At 36.6% G+C, this 23890-nt stretch overlaps 1 protein-coding gene across 15 annotated transcripts in view; it reads right to left on the reverse strand.

The window, feature by feature from the left end:
- Nucleotides 1-23890, reverse strand: part of Sep4 (septin 4) — a 169082-nt gene that overhangs the window by 100988 nt on the left and 44204 nt on the right. For 4 of the 15 annotated variants that reach the window (XM_067089644.1, XM_067089640.1, XM_067089636.1 and 1 more), the window contains exons 1-2: nt 10363-10481; nt 9663-9967 (exon numbers count right to left, since the gene is read on the reverse strand). The exons of 1 other annotated variant lie outside the window; for it this stretch is intronic. In XM_067089644.1, the coding sequence (XP_066945745.1) occupies nt 9663-9713 (51 nt within the window). In that variant the 5' untranslated portion in view covers nt 9714-9967; nt 10363-10481. Of the gene's footprint in view, nt 1-9662; nt 10121-10362; nt 10482-23890 lie in introns of those variants that run through there. 10 more of the 15 variants (XM_067089642.1, XM_067089639.1, XM_067089635.1 and 7 more) reach the window with 4 other exon arrangements.

Here is a 23890-nt window from a genome sequence, read left to right on the forward strand (position 1 = left end):
TTCAGGCTTTAAAGATAATAAGCAAGAAACACTCCGAACAGGATCTGACAGACTGATTAGTTTATGGGAATGGCATTATATCCCAGTATATATATATATATATATATATATATATATATATATATATATATATATATATATATATATATATATATATATAATATATATATATATATATATATATATATATATATATATATATATATATATGTATGTATGTGTTTACAATTTTAAATAAGAAAAGGGATGAAAGTGAGGTTCTTTCGGAAAAGGTAAGGGGCGACAACATTAGGAAACAATAACTGGATATTGGAATCTCGCAAGAAGCATCACACTTCACGAGCGAAGGACGAGGGAATGAGCGAGAGGGGAAAGAAAGAAGGCCACAATCCGAAAGAGAAGAGAAAAGCAGAGAGGCGGAGGCCTTTGGAGGGCCAGCCACCCTGGGGGCAGATGGTTAGTTGGAGAACCTCACTGTTATCTCGAGAGATGCCCGGATGTTGCCAGCATCTCTCTCCCCTTCCTCCCCCTCTCTTAATTCTCGCTCCCTACCTTCCTCGGCCCTCCCTCATCCTCTCTCATTCTTTCTCCCTGGCTTCCCTCCCTCTCTCCCTCCCTCCCTCCCTCACTTCCCTTCTCTTGCATTTACTTTTTACCAGCTGTAGTGGGCTTTCGGCTATTTCGAGAGTCGCCCTCCCGCAATCAATTAATATCTTCATTTCAAAGTCTTTTGTAGGTCTCGAAAGGGATGTTACAGAAGATTCAGAACTGGATATACTGCTACCATTGCAATTTCAGTGACTGACTGATTGATTGATTGATTGATTGATTGATATAAGTAAACTGGCGTGGAAACGGCCATGGTCAGTGACACCGGAAGTGGACATTATGGCCTTCAAAGAATTTTTTTTTTAACTCTCACTCTACGTTCATCAGTTTTAACAGGTTTGTGGTTAATAATAATAATAATAATAATAATAATAATAATAATAATAATAATAATAATAATAATAACAACACACGAAAATCAACGCATCACAGCGAGACGAATAAGAAAAAAGAAAATGTTGAGAACCTCATTGGAATAACAACAACAAAAAAATAATAAATAAATAAATAAAAACAAATCTCGTGATTTCAATCCGATGGCACCGTACCCATGTGTAACAATCGAACACGGATGAGAGAAAGAACGTCCTGCTCTGGTCCTGTTTAGAATGCCACGCGCGCGCGCACACACACGCACACACACTCGGTGCACACACATTCCACAGCACAGTATTTCGTCCCTTTTGTTTATATAACTAGATTACTATACATGGGCAGCAACAGGAAGAATTGATGGATATGGCATTCATTTAAGGTCATGAGGTCAATAGCCCCACAAAAAGTGTTTGGACGATGATAACATTCATTGGATATGATGGCCTCTCTCTCTCTCTCTCTCTCTCTCTCTCTCTCTCTCTCATGAAAAGCTTTTGGTAAGGGAAATGTCTTAAATGATGTGACTCTCCTTAATGAGAGATTAAAAAACTAGATAGTATGACGAATAGAAAATTATGAAAATAGAAACAATGCAAATGACTACGAATGCCAAGCGATGAAGATTATGAGGATTACTGTACACTTTCTCTCTACTCACAGATTCTGGAATTTTCTCAATGATTACACCGCCTTCTTTACCATAATCCTTCGTCTCTTGAGAGGCGTTATGTCACTTACTTCGGTCTGTGTCCCGGCACTTTTTCCTATCCCCTTATTCATATAGTTTAGAAAACTGAATTAAGTCACCATTCCATCAGCGTTCTCATAAAATGTTGACAGTCCTGTTCATGAAAATCATCATGAACAAAGCTCATGTTGTTTAGGTAAGTCAGTGTGAAAAGGAAGGCTCATGAGCACAAGGAACTTTGAACACAAGAGAGAGATGCAGTCTTGGGGCGATGAAGTATGCATTTTGAAGAGTTGTTGAATGTGCAGGGTAGAAGAGAGGCAGATATAAGCGATGTAAGGGTGGAGGAGCTTAGTGTAAGATTGCAGTTACTGTTGAGAATGTAAAGAGGGCAATTAAAAGGTTCAAGACTGAAAAGCACCATGAGTTAATGGTATTACAAATGAGATACTATGATATGGTGGTAATAATGCATTTGTGGCTGACTAGAGGTATAAGGTATGGCTGGCAGAGGGAAAGGTTCCTAATGAATAATTGTTAGGAATAATAATTGTTCCACTGTATATGGGGTGGGGCAAACTGGATAAGGCTAAGAGTTATAGGAGCATGATGTTAGCAAATACAAACGGATAGGCGCATGATACTATTTCAGGTAAAAGAATGTTTCACGTAAAAGGATAGAGTGGTATTAGATAAGGAAGAAGTGCACAAATCAAGAGTTTACTATTAAATATATATGAAAAGCCTGCAAATAAAGGGCAAAGGCTGTAAATGGCATACATAGACCTGGGAAAAACTTATGATAGACTTTAAAGAAATGTAAGCAAAGAGTTCAAAAGGATATATAGTGTATTAGTTAATCTGAGAGCAAACAGAACTTTTTATTATCCAAGTGAAACTTTTATGCCATATGTACTGTAGACGAGATGGTGACTGGTCTGGTGAAAATGAGCCTTGTTTGGGTTAGGTCTCCTTAGTGAAGAGAAGCTGCAAAGACAGGAAAGGTGTTTAAAGGTGTTTGTATGGAAATAGTTAAAAAGTGAATATTGGAAAGAGTAATGTAAGGAAAGTAAATGGAAACCAGGCAGATGGCAAAATCTTTGATCTTTGATTGATGGAAAAGAGGAGTGGTTGATTTGTAAAGAGATTAGGAAGTAAATGTGATGGATGATGATAGAGTGAAATAAGAGGTGAAACGCACACTAGGTAAAGTAAGAAAAGTAGCAAGAGCTTTGCAAAAGGTTTGGAGGAGAAGAGGAGTGTCTAATGAAGCAAATATTGAAATGTGCCAATTTAATATGGTACTGTTGAATCAATTCTCTTTTATCAAAATGAAGTGTAGATGCTGAGAGTAAATGAGAGAAAATATAGAAGCTGTTTAATTGAAATCTTTAGACAGTATATGTGGTCTAACGAGCTTTGAAAAGGTGGGAGATAAGTGAATACAAAGAAGATGCGATTATAAGGTTAACACAGGTGGACAGAGGGATCAGAGCGTTCTGAGGCAGCTTTAATCATCTGATGCGAATAGAGAATGATAGTTTGGTGAAACTTATGTAGAATTTGGAGATTTTAAAATGAATGATGAGAGAAAGGCCGAAAAATCATTGCCTGGATCTGTTAGAAGAGTGAGGTATGCCAGTAAAACTTTGGAGCCCAAGATACACAACAGTGTGTGAATGATAGGTCTGAATGGTGCTGGGTATGAAGGGGACGACGTGCTGTTGATGAGCCTGTGTCGTTATACGTAATGAATAACGCTGTAGGAGTTTCCTACAAATAGCTTCCTCCCTAATTCAACAGTTAAAGAAGGAATGTGGGAGCGACTGTTTTGTCAGGTAAGTTCCAGGCCCACCCTTTACCAGAGATAATAGCTTATCAGTTATTAACCCCAGAGATCAGTTGTTAACGACCTGGCCTCACTACCACAAGGCGAGAGTTCGATCTCATGCGGAAAAAGTCTTTGGGCAAGTTTCTCTTATAAATCCACTTTGTTCCTGCCGATCTATGCGGTGAATTACCTGCCTGATGGCTGGTCGACTACGGTGAATCTCAACCTGAAAAGTGAAAACCATTGGGCTCTCGAATATCGAGTCGGCCCTTCTTCCAAGAGGAGCTTCCTTGTCACCTGATGGGGGTTGTCAGTGACATCTGAAGAAGGGTCGTTTTTCCTTTGACTCGGAGAGGAATGATTTCTTCAGAGCTTCAAATTTCCTAACAACAGAGATGTCTGTCACAAATGAATCTCTACGTTTAACAACATCAGTGACAGCTGTTTGCTTTAACTGAGAAAGCAGATTCTTGTGCTCTTACACCATCCCTGAAAAGATCAACCTTGCTCATAGAAAGCAAATGAATAACTGAACGGGTATCAATTGTCATGTGAAAAATGGTAATCGACCGGACACTTAAACAGCGGGTCAAGCCCAAGGACATGGAAAATGTGGAATTCGAACCACAATGAAGTGAGTCACACAGGTCATTCCTGCATAACAACCGAGGGGAAAGGAAGGGGCCGGGTTGCAGAATTCCATTTAGGGCAACGCAGATTTCTCACCTGCTTACCATTAACCCTGGCACGTTGCACTCAGCCAATACACGGTGACGCACACACACACACACATACGTCATCTATGAAGTGAAACAGATTCCCCAACAAAATTTATAAGACAAATTTAATTTCTTGAATCCTGCAAGTCTTCTCCTATTACACAAATGTAGTTATGAATAAATAGGTTGTAATGAATCGCTGTAGGAAGCATTTCAATAAGCTCACACACAAACACAGAGGAAGAGAAAGAGAAAAGAAGACTGTTTAGAGGAAAAACCTTCATAGAAGTATTATAATAAATATTTCTTTGAAGAAACTACAATACAAAGTTACTGATATTGCTTTCCATGGAGCCTATATTAATAAATGTTTCTTTGAAGAAACTACAATACAAAGTTACTGATATTGCTTTCCATGGAGCCTATATATATATATATATATATATATATATATATATATATATATATATATATATATATATATATATATATATATATATATATATATATATATATATATATATATATAAACTTTTTGTTCTATCACCTCCTGCTGCTCGATTCAGGTAAATTTAATAAAATCTTTTGTTCTGTCACCTCCCTGCTGCTCGATTCAGGTGAATTTAATAAAATCTTATTGTTCTGTCACCTCTCTGCTGCTTGCCTGAAGTGAATTTAATAAACTCTTTTGTTCTATCACCTCCCTGCTGTTCGATTCAAGTGAATTTAATAAACTCTTGTTCTATCACTCTCCTTGCTATTCGATTCAGGTAATTGAATAAACTAACTGTCTATCTCTCTCTATCTATATACATATATATATATATATATATATATATATATATATATATATATATATATATATATATATATATGTGTGTGTGTGTGTGTGTGTGTGTGTGTGTGTGCATTTTTCTTTTTATATATAATTACAGTATATACATGTATATACGTATGTGTGTGTATGAGATAAGACTGGAAGCCACAGTAATCACAATAAACACGAAGGAGAAATTTTGTTGGAATCTTATTCATACTTTACCTACATAGTTTTTATAAAAAAAACAATGAATGAACGATGATAAAATGAAAGACTTGACCACAGGAGTCATCCAGCGGAAGGATGCCCAAAATGTTCCCACTGACCATCACTGACCTTTGAACTCGAGCAAATGACGACAAATGCATTTGTGGAAGACTTGCGTTGAGCCTCACCAGAAGATATTCGAAATGAAATAAAACTCTGCTGATGTCTAGATTGATTATTACCATCTTTTGATGACCTCTTTTATATTAAAAAGAATATCTGGTGAAATTTGTCTCAGATAACGAAAAACTTACATTACCATTAATTTTCATTGGTGATGTGCATATAAATATCAATATTTATATATATATAGATATAGATAAATACATACATATATATATATATATATATATATGTATATGTATGTATGTATGTATGTATGTATGTATGTATGTATGTATGTATGTATGTATGTATGTTTGTGTATGTATATATATATATATATATATATATATATATATATATAGAGAGAGAGAGAGAGAGAGAGAGAGAGAGAGAGAGAGCTATCCTTCTGGTGCAACATCAGCTACGCGAGAGAAGGTGCTCAGTGAAAAAAGACGTTTGACGCGCGCGAGCGCGGCGAAGTAATACAAACGCGACCTACATAAAACGCAAAAGACTTAAGATTCCACGAGATGAGAAAAGGAGATATAATATCCTGAATTCCAGCACTGTCGCTTTTACGTCGAATTTTGTTACGATCATTAAAATATAATTACCATTGTATTCCAAGTCGCAATAACGGCTGTTATAGTTTTCCAGGGCTGTCAACCATGACATCTCTACGTTTAATACCGACCTTCATTCCACTTGCAGTCAAACTGAGAGAGAGAGAGAGCGGGCAGAGCTATAGGTATTGATGGTCTTAAACATCAGAGATGGAAGAAGCAATGCTGCCCTAAAATCTATGCCATTTTCCCGATAGTTTTGTCCCGGATTTCTATCCTGTTGCATTTCCGCGTAAATATTCTTTTGTTCAGCTTTATTTCTTGTCCTTTTCTTCCATACTGAACTCATTTTAGTTTTCTGTAAAAGAAAACTATTGTGACGGCTTTGCCTGTCAGTCCGCACTTTTTCTGTCCGCCCTCAGATCTTAAAAACTACGGACGCTAGAGGGCTACAAATTGGTATGTTAATCATTCACCCTCCGCTCATGAAACATACCAAATTGCAGCCCCCTAACCTCGGTAGTTTTTATTTGATTTAAAGTTAAAGTTAGCCATAATCGTGCTTTAGGCAACGATATAGGACAGGCCACCACCAGGCCGTGACTAAATTTTCATGGGCCGCTATTCATACAGCATTATATCGAGACCACCGAAAGATAGATCTATTTTCGGTGGCCTTGATTATACGCTGTAGCGGCTGTACAGAAAACTCGATTACGCCAAAGAAATTTTGGCACATTTTTTACTTGTTATTAGCGGTGCTTTTTCATTTTTATTCATGTGTAAACATTGCTTTGAATGGAAACTTACTTCGCAAGTCAATGGCGATTTGAATAACAGAGAGAAATGATTGAGAGAAAGTAACAGCCTCTCCACTGGAGTCTACCAAGAGCAACGCACTGGCTCTCATTCCCTCGCCCTTGCAGGAGTCGTATGCAATATGAGAGAACAGAAAGACGTCGCATTAAATAAGCGCCCTCGAAGTACAATGGAGGATTATGAAATCCAATCTGTCCTTCTTTGACGGTGATGAACTTCAGAGAGTCTGCTTCGATTTCCAATGGCAAAGATTCACTTTTAATCTGATGACCTGCCACTCGTACAGTCCCCAAGCTATATTCGATATTAGAATAGTTCAGACGCGTCGGTGGAAATCATCAGGATTCTGTTAAAAGAAGTTCTATGTATGTATGTATGCATGTATATATAAATATATATACACATACATACATATATATATAAATATACGTACATACATGCTGTACATGCACACATACATACATACACACACACATATATATACAGTTACAAATAACGTTTAATATCGAATTCACTAAACCTGTAAGTGCTTCTGCCCCATCCAGGATTCGAACCAAGGCCTTTGTTTTAGAAACAACGATTAGCAGTCAACTCTGACTATAATTGCTTTGGATGTAATTTATTTCCAAGGTGTAGTGAACTCCACATTAAGAGATATTTGTGGCTTAATATTTGTTAATAGGAAAGTTACCCATACATGTAACAAGTATATACATAATAATATACGTACGAGCGCGCGTGTATGTGTGTGTGTGTGTGTGTGTATAGGGTCGTGGTAGCTCAGCAGTCTCATAGGCGACTTTCCAGCAAGTGAGTCCTGGGTTCCAACACTACACAAGTCTGGTAAATTCCACTGAAACGAGGTCTTACTGCTCCTGTGAGGCAGGAATAGGTCAGTGGGTGCTGTAGCTGAGTGGTACATTGCTCATGCTCACAATTACTGGGGTCGAGTTCGCTGTCAATGGGCACCAGCATCCGCTAGGGTCAAAAGGGCGTGAGCCTAGCAACCGCCTCCCTCGACTTCCATAAGAAAAGAGAAGTTTGTACTCTTCTGACACCACCTTCTACAAAAGGGAAAAAGGCCCGTGGTGGAATATATATATATATATATATATATATATATATATATATATATATATATATATATATATATATATATATATATATATATATATATATATATATATATATATATATATATATATATATATATATATATATATATATAATCTTATACATACATCCTCTCTTAGAACAGGTGGCTCCAAGTGTTACCCATGAAATCCTCAACAGAATGATTTAGAAATAAGGTTGCCAACACAAGTTCACGAGGCTGTGATACAGCCCATTTGGCTAGCTACCAGGTAACTGTTTATCTCCAATAGCCAACAGAAGTCACACTGGGTTTTAACGTAGCTGGCCTTCATCAATATTCTTCGTCCAGGAATCGAACCTAGTCCCTTTCGCTACTGAGGTGAGAATCAAAACGACTAATGAAAAAAAAAAAATCTCTACTGCAAGGCTTAACATTTTCATTCAACCCTTAACTCCTGAATAAAAGATGAACTCATGAGCAGAAAACCTCGAAAGCATGAGCTGCTTCATACACCTGCACCAACGGCTCATCAACACCGCTCCGACACCCAGTTACATACTGTGCGGCGGTTTATCTTTATCTTGCATGCGCTTTCAGGCTTCCTAAACATCAATAGCCTTCCGATCTGACACGTTTCTCCACTCGGTCCATCTTGCACTCTCTGAGTCTCTCTCACCTTCCTGCTCCCAAGAATTCAGAGCGTGTTTCTGCCCACATGCAGCTGAAACACCGCCAGTCTCCCAATCACCGAAGTTGAGCGCCGCTATCTGAGTCTGGTGGTTAACAGCCAAAAAATGTTGGTCGGCGTTGACGCAGACCCCAACATTTGTGTGGCAGGCCATGGAGCTACCAACTTAATCTACTCGGTCATGCTTAAAAAAGAATGTGTAGCATCTGAAGCCATCCTGTCTATGGGGAATAAGTATGTATGTATGTATGTATGTATGTATGTATGTATGTATGTATGTATATGTATATATATATATATATATATATATATATGTATATATATATATATATATATATATATATATATATATATATATATATATATATATATATATATATATATATATATTATATATATATATATATATATATATATATATCGCGCACATATTATACACATATATGGATATGGTACCGAGAGCTAACTGCCTGTCCACGAAGATGATAACAGATTGTCCTTTTTTTGTGTTAAAAGTTCACACACACACACACACACACACACACACACACACACACACACACACACACACACACACACACATATATATATATATATATATATATATATATATATATATATATATATATATGTACACATATATAATGTATCTATACATACGTGTCTGTGCACCACATATACGAAATAAAAGGGGTAGAATCTACTAACATCTCAGCGGGGAATCTATTACCTCTCTCTCGGTTCCATATATGGCATTTTCCCCGTTATTTATCCGTCGCATAACTACAAGTACAGTTATAAACGCAGAATGCATGATTTGTGCGTAGGCATTAGTTGCCAGTGCAAATGCAACGCACACTGATTCCGAGCGCGTGCATCGTTATTGTCGAATGATTAGAGAAAACTATTCCCGCTCGGTGTCACCTCTTTCATTCTCTTCCGAGAACAGACAAAATCATTGACAGTCACTTAGCAATGATATTCACAGTAAGGATTTTTTCAGGTGCAAATGTAAAATTCCCACATGGGCGTCTTCTGATGACCTCCGTTTTCTATAAGTGATAATTGCAGGAGAAACTTACCTTTAACTGATCGCTAGTTAACCCCGCTTTGGGGAAGGACAGGTCCTTCATCTTGGTGGGTTCTGAAATCCTCTGCCCTTGCTTAATATGTCTCACTCAGTCGCCTGGTTATACCGCCATTAAAAAATATCAGGCTGTTTTCCTTCATGAAATGCAGGCGAGAGAAAACTGATTGTTTAAATTTGCCTGCTGTTTTGATGCTGCTTCGTTTAGTTACTGCTGATCATAATTCATTGTCTCTTAAAAGATCGTTCACTCATTCTATTTCCGTCATCATCTCTCGCCAGAACCAAAAGAGTTTTGGCCTAAAGGAGAACACACCTTTGTCAATACCACCTTTTGTCCTCACTATTTAAAATTTCAACAAATCAATTATCGTTTGAATGCCAATTCACTTTTCTATGTATATCTTTACTTGAATGTATTTTGACTACATATTACACCAAATCTATTTAAAACTTTAAGAAAAATAAAGGATATTTGATTTTAAATAATAACAATTATCAGAAAACTAAAGCGATTACAGAGAGGTACACTATAGTTACAGAAAATACTTTTCAAAATAATGAGGTCGGTTTCTAAGCTGTCAATAATCTGACTGAATCAGAGGCGAACTCTTCAAAATAATTAAAAGTTGGAGAGTGAGAGAGAGAATATGAACATAAGCTTTTAATTTCACCGCTCTTTTTTTGAGGCGCACCTTACAAACACATCTAGAGTCACCACCAAACAGCACCCTCAACCGACTCTTCCAGCCGGTGGCTCCTCCGCTCTCACTCGCGTAATGGACCCTGAGCGACTGAGCCAAAGTTCCGTCCGAGTCGAGAGACTCAGTTACTCGCTGGTTGTTGCCAGTCGGCTGAATCCACGGTTGTGTTCATCCATTTTATTATCGCTCTTTACCCACTCCAAATTTAGTTCCCCGAGCCTGGCAAAATGATATGAAGAAAACAAGCGATTTTTATAATAAAGGCAGTTTTTGTGACTTCCAATAAGCCAGCAAAACAATCATTAAAAATGGCATTTATTTCTCTGTTTAGCAACGCTTGGAGTTTGCTCTGCAATAGCAAGTGAACGGATTTATCCCACTACAGGTTGTCTTCTCCCGCACATTAAAATGAAACCATTTTCTCGCACAAGTCATTTTTAGTCTTTTTTGTTTTCACTTCCCCGCTGCTAATTCCCTCTACATGTGTCCTTCATGCACAGCATTTCCCCGCCCACCTCCCATCCCTAATCCCTCATCCATCCCCACTCCCAGCCTCCCCGAGCTTCTCTCTTTGCGACAAAGCATAAAAATAAAAATCTACAGGTGTCACTCCTCTTCCTCGAACTCGAGTAAAATAAAACTCAATAACCAGAAGCTTTCTATTATGCAAAAACGATATCCACCAGAGATTTTCCTAACAGAATACGCCGGTGATACGAGCACGCACACAAACATATCATGTCAATAATCAATAAGCCACCACACGACTCCCGGAGAGTTGGGGTTCGGGAGGGCGTGGCGTCCATGCTATGAAGAGGGAGAAGAGGAAGATGAGGAGGAACCCGGAATAGGAGATGCATACTTAAATCGATTCCTGTAAGCACCAACATATAACCACTAGGGCAACTGACCAACAATTTATTCGGACGGGCGAAAGAGAAATGATGATAAAAACTCGCGGGGAATGATTTAATTCTTAGAGATGGCAACTGTGAGAGTTCTCAATAGTTCTTCAAAGCAATGCAAGTTCGCGGAGATACAATAAGTGCAGGAACGTGGTTTTATTGGCTCATGTAACCCTAGTCTTGTTTATTATATATTCAGAACCAGTTTCATTTATCTTCTAGCAACCACGAGATAAACAAAGGTTTGAGGAGTTTGCGCCTGATATCCCTTTCCTGTTGTCGTAACTTTCAAGTAAAGCCAATTATCAAGACTATCATCTTCTCTGAAGAAACATTGTCTCTAACCAAGTTTCTACTAGTTCCCCCCGTCTCCTTTGGCCTTTGAAAGTTTAGCTCTATGCAGATTTAAGTGATCCAGCATCTTTATATATATATATATATATATATATATATATATATATATATATATATATATATGTATATATATATATATATATATATATATTTATTTATTTATTTATCTTGATTATACATGTATATACAGTATATAAAGCACACAAACGTCACACACACATTTAATATCCATATATATATATATATATATATATATATATATATATATATATATATGCAAACATGAGGCTACAAATGCCGTTCGATAACAAATTCTCTCAACCTCCGAATAATGCACCGAAGGGGAATTTATAAGTGATGAGTGAGCCACCGAATGCTTGAGGAACGACGACTTTCCAGTGACACTGAAAAGTCGTCGTTCCGCAACCATTCGATGATTCGAGTTCCCCTAGTGACGGATCGCTTATCTCACTTATAAATAATCCTTCGGTGGATTATTCCTGGGTTGAGTGAATTTAAAATTAAATTATATTTTTAGCTTAATGTTTTTGAATATGTAAATTGTCACGGTGTAGGTAACAAAAACCACACACACACACACACATATATATATACATATATATATATATATATATATATATATATATATATATATATATATATATATATATATATATATATATATATATATATCCTGTATCTCAGTATTTCCATTCTGAAATCATTAGCATGAGACCCGAGATTGATCTCACGAGGAAAGAGATAATGCTCCATGACCCAATACCTGAAAAATCCATTTTGAACCTGTTAGTTTAAGCAGTGAACTGTGTTCTTGTCTGTCAACTGCAAGGTTCAGAGGTACGGCTGAAAAGAGCTCTGGTTTAGCAATTTCAAACTAATAAGAAAAAATGTGAAAAGGATGGATATGTGTGTATATATATATATATATATATATATATATATATATATATATATATATATATATATATATATATATATATACATATACATACACATATACATGCGTATATATTTATTTTTATAAATATTCTGCTGTTCGCCCTCTCAGCATTATTTGGTAAGAATATCATTATAACAAAGACAGGAAGGTGTCTCTGTCGAAGCTAAGAGAATGCGAGCGAGGGCGGTAGGCTGTGTTTTTAAAAAAAGTAACGTCTTAGTAGGGAATAAGTTAGCGTTAGAGTCCTAACCAACAGGTAGGGTTTCCACCAAGTAACCTCTAGTGAAGGTGGTCTTAAGCTTCCTTTTTCCCCTGTCCTATGTATTCGGCGATGTTTTGTCAAATTTTCAGACTGCCGGAGGCTCCATGCAAGTGTTACTGACGACAAACAGTATCCCTGACCTGACCTCACGCCAGCAGAGAGAGACCTACTGTCGTGAAACAAGCACACATCCGTGCTCTGACAAACTCCATCCTTTGTCCTCTCCTATCTGTTATTTTACTCAGTGAATCGACAATAAGTGTTCTTTGAGAACTCTGATCGGCAGTTGCATTGCTCAAGCAACCTACGTAACGGTAAGTCTGGAATTGACAAGATTTTCGTTGATTTGCTAGCATCTCTTCCACTGTACTTAAATTTCTCTATTGTTTCCCCTTCAGCCACCATTTACGAGAGAACCAGGTATAATAATATTTCTTTTATGAAGTCTAGTATATGAATAAAGATCATTGCCTAGTAAAAATTGCATAAGCTATTCCTGTGCAGCAAGTAGGAATTAGGGAAAGCCAAGTGTAAGTAAATTTCAGGCAAGCTGTGGATCCTGATCACCTTTGTTTGGAAGAGAAATATCCTTTCCCGATACCAAAACTGCATACGATATCCGCTAGAGTACAAACATTCGTTGCGTTATATTTTTTTACGGAAGCAGGGAAAATTGACTGTGTCAGACACTGATTAATGGTTCATGTGATTTCCTTTGCTATCACAGCACATTTTTTCTTTGTTGGGACTAGGTGGGTAATGAAAAGGGGTTTGGTGTGATTCATTTGTTACAAGGTAATCCATTATTCCATACGTAGTTCCGACTGGCAACCTAATCCAATTAAGTAATTGTTTGTCTTTTGAGGGTAACTTTTAGCTTCAACTGACATTTTACGTGTGTCCTTGGCAAAGCAGGGCTACATAACTTACATTAATTAATTAAGAAACTCATCAGCCAAAGCCCACTCATAACAATATATATATATATATATATATATATATATATATATATATATATATATATATATATATATATATATATATATAAAGTTTAGTTATTTACATCTATGTTTTTATAGAGCATTACGTATATGTAATTCTGGATACATTGATGATGAAATAGATAAGAGTAGGATACACGCAAGAAATTGAAATATCCTGGCTATCTATTATACAATGCATTAAAAGCGAAAAAAAGACTGTATCAAAACAGAAAAGAAACTGACAACAAAAACATCTGCTTGTACCACTATTATTGATATGAAGGATATCCCTGATCTTAAGAACTTTGGAGTTAGTGTAGCGCTGAAAACAATAAAACAATGAAACATGTTCTTACAAAAGCTCTCCCGACAATACTTTAGGATGTGTAAATAGAAGTCCACGTAAGTCTTGTGATAACTTTTACATTGGTCAAACTGGAAAAACGTTGGAAATAAGAACAGAATAGCATTAAAAATGTGTAAGATATTCGCAAGTGAACAGTGGAATTCTTGTACGTGTTACTGAAAATAATCATACAATCAGCTGGGTATGAACAAAAAAGACAGCTCATTCTACTAATACACTGGAAAGGAACATCAATGAGTCAAGTTTTATAAAAGAAAGTTATTGTAAAAATATTAACATTAGTCAAGGCATGTATAAATTTGATTCATCATTTCAAAAAAAGTTTATAAATTGTTTAAATTTTAAGGAATGTTGTAGATATGCTAAGAAAAAGGATCTTCATTTTTGTGAACACAGTACCTGACGTTAGATCAAATGAGGTGTGTCGCTCCTCTCCCTGGCACCTGTCACGTGTGGAATTTTAGCTCCCAAAGGTTCTGGGGTTGTTTGTAGTGTGCTGCCCCCGAGCATGTATATTATGTCAGTCCTTCGTCAACAGCTTAGAAATAAAGTCGAAACCGGCCAGGACCTACAACCAGTAAGTTATTTCTTCACCTATGGTTTAAATGATACATACATACATATACAGTATATATATATATATATATATATATATATATATATATATATATATATATATATATATATATATATATATATAAAAACCCCGGCTGAAATTCTAAATTTTAGGATACCGAACATTCTGTAATCTGAAAGCCTGATATCCCTAAAGGCAAGGCAGTAGCTAAACCGGAGGGAGCACGCCCCCTCCCCCCAAAAAAGTATTGCGTGGCTGTTAGTAAAACGTAATAATGGTAATACGCACAGAAATATCTCTAACCATCAATTAAGTTTACAGCTGTTAGACGATCATGACTTTATTCATCACTAATGCAACGGACTACAGTATATATTAGAACATATGGAAAAATTAAACAGCACTATCGTGAATGTTGAACCGGCACATTCAGCTTTAAAACAGGATCTCATTATAAATGTAATAATTTAGTTCATCTAATAATGACATCAATACCTTGTATTGCACAAAAGTTACGTTTCAAGACATTTCTGCAATATGACGTCAGCGTCGACAGAACATATATATAGTCAGGAGCGGAAGATGAAATATACAGTTATTTTTCATAATCGGAATGTAATTCATAATGATTAAAACATTCAAAATGATCAGAAAAATTTGTTAATAACTTTTCTGTCATATAACATCCTGGTCAGCTTAAAATATGCAGACCTTGAATTGCCTGTCCAGAAGACACAACTGCAAGAGCAGCAATCTTATCATCTGCCATTGCTGATCCAAGAACATTTGCCTCACAATCTGAGCCCTTCTGGAACTTCCTCCAGCACTTCCAGCCGTCACAAAAGCCAACATAATTCTTAATTAAGACAACTTCTAGTTTAGAATGTGTCTCCTGAGACTTGCTCCACAAACATGTAGCCTACAACAATCTCCTCCACTAGCGGATCCAGAAAAATTTATAGGAGTGGCACTAATGTTCATATTATACTACATATATACATGTATATGTATATACAAATATATGTATATGTTTATACTCGTATATATAAATATAGATACATATGTATATATATATTTATAATCATTTGTTTTGTCATTATTTTTCATGGGGGCGGGGCACGTTGGTGCCACCCCTGATCCGCTAGTGATCTCCAAGCAGAAGATTTTTATGGCAATTCAGTGCCATTTCCAATTCTCATTAATCATTTGTTCATACTTTGACAAAGTTTGCTTCTAACTAACCTTTTCTTGTTATGCAGTAACGGACAAACTATACCAACCCATAAATTAACGAAGATTAATATCTGGACCACAACAACAAGAACAATTGGGTCCGAAACGTTTCCTCTTTTGATGAACGTTTTCATGGCGGCATTCCTTTTCATATCTTGTTGCCGTCCTCCTTTTTCTTTTCGCAGGGAATTTCGCGAGACTTCTGCTATTTTTCATGCATTGATGATGCCTGCATTATAATCAGTGCTAAGTTATTCCACAATAAAACAAAAAGGAGTTGAGCTAATTTCTGTTTCCCGAACGTCTATCACAAAATTTGCTGACTAAATAAGTTCGCTAAAAATAAAAAAAGAATTTAATGCCACAAGCCTACTGACTGTGCAGATGGCCATTTCCACTGAATGTCTAGAATGTCATTTGCTTTTGTACCGTGTTTTATCTCTCATGCAAGCTTCGTCAGCAGTGGTCACTGGCTATCACCCTCAGATAGAAAACAAGAGGCGTGACTGAGTCACTCAACCTCCCCTCCAGTATCTGGCAGTCTTTTTGTTGAAAGAGATTCGTACATTCCTCTAAAACTGTCATACGAGATATGAAGATGAGATGATGACAGTCTGTTAAGAGTCCAAAGAAATCAGTTGCGTAAGTTGGCGATTCTGCAGCGCCATGAACGATATTTGGAGCATGTGAATCACAATGAGTATTCAACGCAAGTTTGTTTATCTCCACTAGACGAGTCTTTGCGACTCATTTTCCTCTTTTGGCTGGCAGTGTGATCATACGACTGTCCTCTCACGTATCTGGATATCAGTTCATACGTCACCAACCCTTTTGAGAAATAAAATTTGAAAACCAAACGCCAGCTGTTGTGCGTGTTTAAAACCTCCAACACGCCCTTCATTTGTATTAAAACCTTCTCTTTTATACACTCAGCCAACTGAATCACAACACGAATATACAAGTCCTTATGAACTTATAAACTTCAGTAGTTCTTCATTGGACAAGTCGGTATCGCTCTCAGCTAGCACTGCTGGTCCCGCGTTCGATTTTCCGACCGGCCAATGAAGAATTAGAGGAATTCATTTCTAGTGACAGAAATTAATTTCCCGTTGCAATGTGGTTCGGATTCCACAATAAGCTGTAGGTCCCGTTGCTAGGTAACCAATTAGTTCTTAGCCACGTAAAATAAATCTAATCCTTCAGGCCAGCCCTAGGAGAGCTGTTAATCAGCTCAGTGGTCTGGTTAAACTAAGGTATACTTACTTATAAACTTCAGTCTCAGATCGCTGAATAATATCCTTTTCATTCGTACCTCAAAATGCTACTGAATTTCAAGCGGAAAGAAACACTACAACAGCAATCATAACTTACCATCGAGAGAATTGCAATGAGCTGCTGCGGTTTCCTTGTTCAGTCAAGAGTGTAATTATGAGATCGTTCCATCGTTGCCACTCCACGCTTATTCTCTTCATTCTCATCGCAGATTAGCAATATTCTTTCCGCGTCACCAGAACAAGGTAACAAGTATAAAAATATAAACATTCAGCATTCAGTATACCAGGCTCTTATTATTTTCCCGATCTTATTTTATCAAATACGAAAGTTCAAGGCTGGAGACACCAGTTCTCTTAAATAGCATTACAAGTCAAAACCTTTCTCATCATTTTATACGGCCCCCTATGTCATTCGGGGCAATCTGTTGCGGGAGCTACACCCGGCCCAAAGGAAGTATATGACGATACCAGGCTTTGTCATCAGACCACATACTGAGCAGACTAAAATAAACAGGAAGTTAAGATTTCCATGCGGCAAACATGTTTGTATGAATTCAGGTAATCATGCTCTCCAGTATTACCTCATTTTACTATATATATATATATATATATATATATATATATATATATATATATATATATATATATATATATATATATATAAATTTATATATATATATATATAATTTTTATATATACAGTGTCCCAAAAGTTTGGCACCATAGGATATATATTTTACACTATAAATTTCGTTTAAAATCGATTTATTAATTAGTTTTTTATATTTTTCAGATTGTTACATTATAGCCCCTTATTTAACGAGAGCAGAAAGAATGGCGCTGTGCTTTTGTATGCAAAGTTACTGAAGCATAAAAACAAATACTTCCCTGCTTAGAAATGTGCGATGGTCTGTAGGTAAATGTGTTAGAAAATGTTGAGAAGTAAACGGATGTCATTTTGAACATTCATTGTAACTGCACTTTGTCTCAAAAGTAACTCCATTATATGATTTTTAAAAATTTAACTTATCATTCATGAGTAAGTTTATCAGTTGCAATAAATGCTCAAAATAAGATCCGTTTACTTGTAATTATTTTCTAATGCATTCACCGCAGACCTTCGCACAATTCTAAACAGGGAAGTATTTGTTTTTATGCTTCAGTTCCTTTGCGTACAAAAGCACCAGCTCTATTTTTCCTGCTATCGTTAACTTAGGGGCTATAATGTAACAATTTGAAAAAATATAAAACTAATTAATAAATCGATTTTAAACGAAAATGATAGTGTTAAATATATATCCTATGGTGCCAAACGTTTGGGACACACACACACACACACATATATATATATATATATATATATAGTGTATATATACATATACATATAAACACTATATATATATATATATATATATATATATATATATATATATATATATATATATATATATATATATAGAGAGAGAGAGAGAGAGAGAGAGAGAGAGAGAGAGAGAGAGAGAGAGAGAGAGAGAGAAAGGAGCAGATGTCAGTAGTAATAACCAACCTTTTATTAACACACTAAAAATAATATTAGAAAAACCATACAAAAAAGTTTACGGAGTATCTAGGTTTGGTGAACATGAAAGACTTTTGAAACTCATCCTCAAAATGAGTTTATAGTTCTAGACAGCAGAACTAAGGAGCAGAAAATCAATGATGACTGGTTCAACATCAGGAATTTCTATCAATCTGCCTGACAAGAAATTCTTGGGTGGAAACCATAGATATCGGATGAGATCAGAATTACATTGAAGTATAGGTCGAAGTAAAGGGTACGTGCAGACAAATTTCAGAGAGTGGATGGCGAGCGCAAAATATGTGTCCAGCACTTACAGTAGGTCTACATTATGAAGGTGACTAAGGAAGGGATGTTCAGTGTTCTTTCCTCGAGACAGTTTTGATTGATTGATAGTTGGGATAGTCATAGCGCTGTGGCCACACCCTTCTCGACGGCTAAAAGAATTGTTCCGGAGAAAGTAAAATTTTGGGAAGGCATCTTTGAACTCTCCGGTATCAATGCTGACGCATGGGCAGCATTCCTCGCTCTTTGGAGGACTAAGTTGAGCAGCATTTTGGAGTTGGAGGTTGAAAATGACTTTGCCTCTTGAATTGTGTCTATAAAGAAGAGGTGCGCGTTTTCACTTTCAGCAATTTCCCCAGCCTTAAAGGGGAAGTTGGGACTCTTAAAGAGGGATGCTCCCGCGCACCTGGACGACCCCCACATTCAACTGTCAAGATATTTAATCGCAAGTCAGAGATCAGCCACTTCATCAGGAAAAGTGTCGATACAATTGACCCTTGGAACGCAGAGGAAATCAGACATTCCTCTGTAATCAGTTTCACCTCTGAATTCATGCTTATATCTTTCTATGTTGCTCTTCAGAAGCTGTTATCTTAGAATCTAAAAGCACCACATAAAATACCTTCCACCATAAACCAAAACAAGTATAATATGCGCCGAAGTTTCTACGGCGCAATCGAGTTTTCTGTATAACCGCTACAGCGCATAATCAAGGTCACCGAAAATGGATCTATCTTTCGGTGGTCTTGGTATAATGCTGTATGAGCCGCGGCCCCTAAAGCTTTAACCACGGCCCGGTGGTGGCCGATCCTATTTCGTTGCCAGAAGCACGATTATGGCTAACTTTAACCTTAAATAAAATAAAAACTATTGGGGCTAGACGAATGCAATTTGGTAGTTTTATGAGTGGAAGGTGGATGATCAACATACCAATTTGCAGTCCTCTAACCTCAGTAGTTTTTAAGATCTGAGGGTGGACAGAAAAAGTGCGGACGGACAGACAAAGCTGTCACGATAGCTTTCTTTTGCAGAAAACCAAAAAGGGAATCTTCACATGATGCATATACCGAGGTTACTTACTGACAATCATCATTTAACATTCATGACTGATGCCGATGTGCTTATCAGCTAAAAACTTGTCAATAGGAAAGGCGGTAATAAAATTCACTACTTCGCCCCTTTAATGTTATTTGTTTCTTCACCCGGTAACTATATTGCAATTTTTGCATCGCACAATTTCTTATGCTCCTAATTACCTTTCATTATATGCTTTGATATCTTTTATCAGACATTCCCGTTGCCCCTTCATACGCACTTGAAGGTGGGCAACCCCACCAAGATCAGAACTGCAACTTGATTCCTAAACCAGGACCCCATTAGAGATAATAATGACGGGTTACTCTTCATATTAAAATAATTGCTTTCAACCGGCTGTCCGGTGCGTAAGTAGATTTTATTCGTCTTCCTTTTGTTATTCCCATCTTTTATTAAGGGAATTTTTTCATCATTCAGGGACATGTTGACACCTGACGTAGGTTTCATAAAAGTTCTTATGTAATTGCCTCCACCACCATTATAGATAACAATACGAGATTCAGTATCAGAAAAGTCATCAGATTATATAGATTCAGTATATATATATATAAAAGTCATCATCAGATTATATATACAGTATATATATATATATATATATATATATATATATATATATATATATATATATATATATATATATATTATATATATAAATATGTATGCCTATATATATATATATGTATATATATATATATATATATATATATATATATATATATATATATATATATACACCTTGGAAGGGACGGTTACAAAAGGTTTTACCCCTCTCGTTCTCAGTAACTATTTCCGAATGAGAATGCAAACTCAATCCCGACCTTCATCCTGACTGAGACCCAACAAAATCTATCAATTATCAGATACACAATCTATTACCTTGTTCAACAAAGGAACGAATGACTTCAAATGAAAGTGCGTAAATCGTTCCGCGTCTCCCGGAATTCAAATCAATACCCACTTGCTTTGTGTCTGCGTGTGTGTCAATTCAGTTAAACTATTGAATGCTCCGAGGGTTAATACGAGGTGCACCTGGACATTTGGCGAATGTCGTGGAAAGTGACAGTGGCTATGGATACCAAATCACGTGTCCCAAGTTAGAGGACGATGAGCATGTGGTCCTGACCGACTTGGTGAAAGGAAAAGGGTGACAAGGGCATCATTGTTCCTGTTTAAATGAGGTGAGGCATTAATACAGAATTGCCAGATTTAAAAAGGTCAATTACGTTACGCCTGATACCGGGAAAGGTGTATGGGAGGGATCTGACTGGGATGGCAGGGCAGCTGGACTGACACAAGAAGAGCAGCGCGCTCGGGTCAAGTGTTTGTTATGACAGTTGAGTGAGACTTTTAAGAGTTAAGGGAGAAGTTGTATACAGAATACATGGGCAACGAGAGAGCTTCTGACGAATATAGTTATTATCGCTACGATTAATATTACTATCATTATTATTCAAAATGTGCCAACATTCCTCTAAAACAAGTCACAAAAATTACTAACTTGCAAGGCAACTTTCAGCGAATGTAAAAGGGTATAACTGAAAAGACTTATGAGAAAATAAATGAGAAAAAACAATCAACAATGCTTGAATATATATATATATATATATATATATATATATATATATATATATATATATATATATATATATATATATATATATTTATATATATATATATATATTTATATATATATATATATATATATATATATATATATATATATTTATATATATTTATATATATATATATATATATATATATATATATATATATATATATATATATATATATACACATATATCCCCGTCGAACTAAGGTGCTTGTATTTAGTAGTGACGATATCCACCCACCTCTGCCATGTTGACCGTGTAGTGCGTTTGTCACACGCAGCCATATTATGACTTTTTATCACATCACCGTGATTCATATACAATCAGTAAGCTACAAACGTCCTTTAATATACAATTCGCTCTACCTCGGAAATAATATATTTTCATATATATATGGCTGCGTGCGACAAACGCACTACTATACACGGTCAACATGGCAGAGGTGGGTGGATATCGTCACTAAATATATATATATATATATATATATATATATATATATATATATATATATATATATATATATATATATATATATATATATATATATAAAAATAAAAACAGGAAGTAAAGAAGAAAAAACTGAAGCAATGCTATACTGTATAGTACTTGAAAGTAATGTTACAGCTTTTCCTCAGCTAACGAACATACTCCTCTTCATTCCCACATCTATGCCTATGCTGAAGGGTCGGTTGCCTCGTTGTGTCTTCTCCACCTTTCTGTCAACAGCATCCTGCTCTGCCAAACCCTTCTCCAATTCCTCCCTCACTTTATCACGCCATCTAATCTTTTTCCTCCCTCTTGACCTTCTGCCCCTCACAGGTTCCATCTAAGCCTCTTCACTCCTTACTCCTCACTCATACTTTCCACACGCCCAAACCATCTCACATGCCACTCTTATCATATCAGTAACCTTTACCACTCCTGCACTTCTCATAATTTCTTCATCAACCTTTCTCTCACATAGTGAGATCACCACCTGAGTAGCCTCATTTCCCTTCCCTCTACCTTCTGTTCCTCCTTCCTTTGGTACAACAAATCTTTGTTTTTGGTGTATTTGACATGCTTTCATCCCACACTAACCCTGATACCTACTTCCATCTCCCATAAGCTGCTTTCATCTTGCTTTCAACCCCAGCTTCATACCACCTTCTTGACATAAAGTCGATACTAAGTACTTGGAAATCTCTGCATGTTTTAAATATAGACTTCTACTATCTTGTATAAATAATCTCTTCCCTCCCTACTTGATGGGCTCCATAACCCCGCTTTCATCTACAATTGCCTTCATACCACTCTCTTACCCTTCTTTGCAATGTTTCCTCAGTCCCTTCTTCAATCACCAGATCATCTGCATATAAAAAATCCCGTAGACTTTCATTCCTAATCCTGTCATTCAGTACATCTTTACTTACCCAGTACAAACAGAAAAGGGCTAGGTGCTGATCCTCGATGTAAACTCTATCTACAAACATTCCTGTTCTGCCCACAGGGTTCTTTTATAAATCATCTCAACCAGTCTAGCCAAATTTCCTGGCACTTTCCACTTTCTTCAACACTAACGCAATACTTCCCTTGGTATTCTATCAAATACTTTCTCTAAGTTCACATGTGCAAAGTAAGCCTTCAACTGACGAGCATCAGCATCAGTAATACTAATAGCAAGATTCTTTCAGTGTTGCAGTTTCACAGTGCATAGTATGAGAATATGGCATCTCGTCAGCGTGTGAACACCAGCACTTTGCGATGTGAGTAGCATTCTTGAGGCTCAAGTACTAACGGTGGTGGTGGGAGTTCCCTGCTGAAGGAAAACTTATGGAAACACGACTGTCTTTTTGGATCCTCTAAATCTTGACTGGGAAACAGGGAACCACCACTGAGCAATCTTGTCGAAAAGACAAAGATTCCAGAAGGGTTCTGATATCCAGAGTTGGTAATCATAATCCATTTATACGAAATCAAAACATCTCAAGCACGAACCAGTTTCATCTCAGTAGGTACAGGAAGCCTTACGAAAAACAAAGTTTTTGGGTAACATTACCTTATACGTTTTTAGGTG

Source organism: Macrobrachium rosenbergii, chromosome 46, assembly GCF_040412425.1.
Source record: "Macrobrachium rosenbergii isolate ZJJX-2024 chromosome 46, ASM4041242v1, whole genome shotgun sequence".
In the NCBI taxonomy this organism is placed as follows: Eukaryota; Metazoa; Arthropoda; class Malacostraca; order Decapoda; family Palaemonidae; genus Macrobrachium; species Macrobrachium rosenbergii.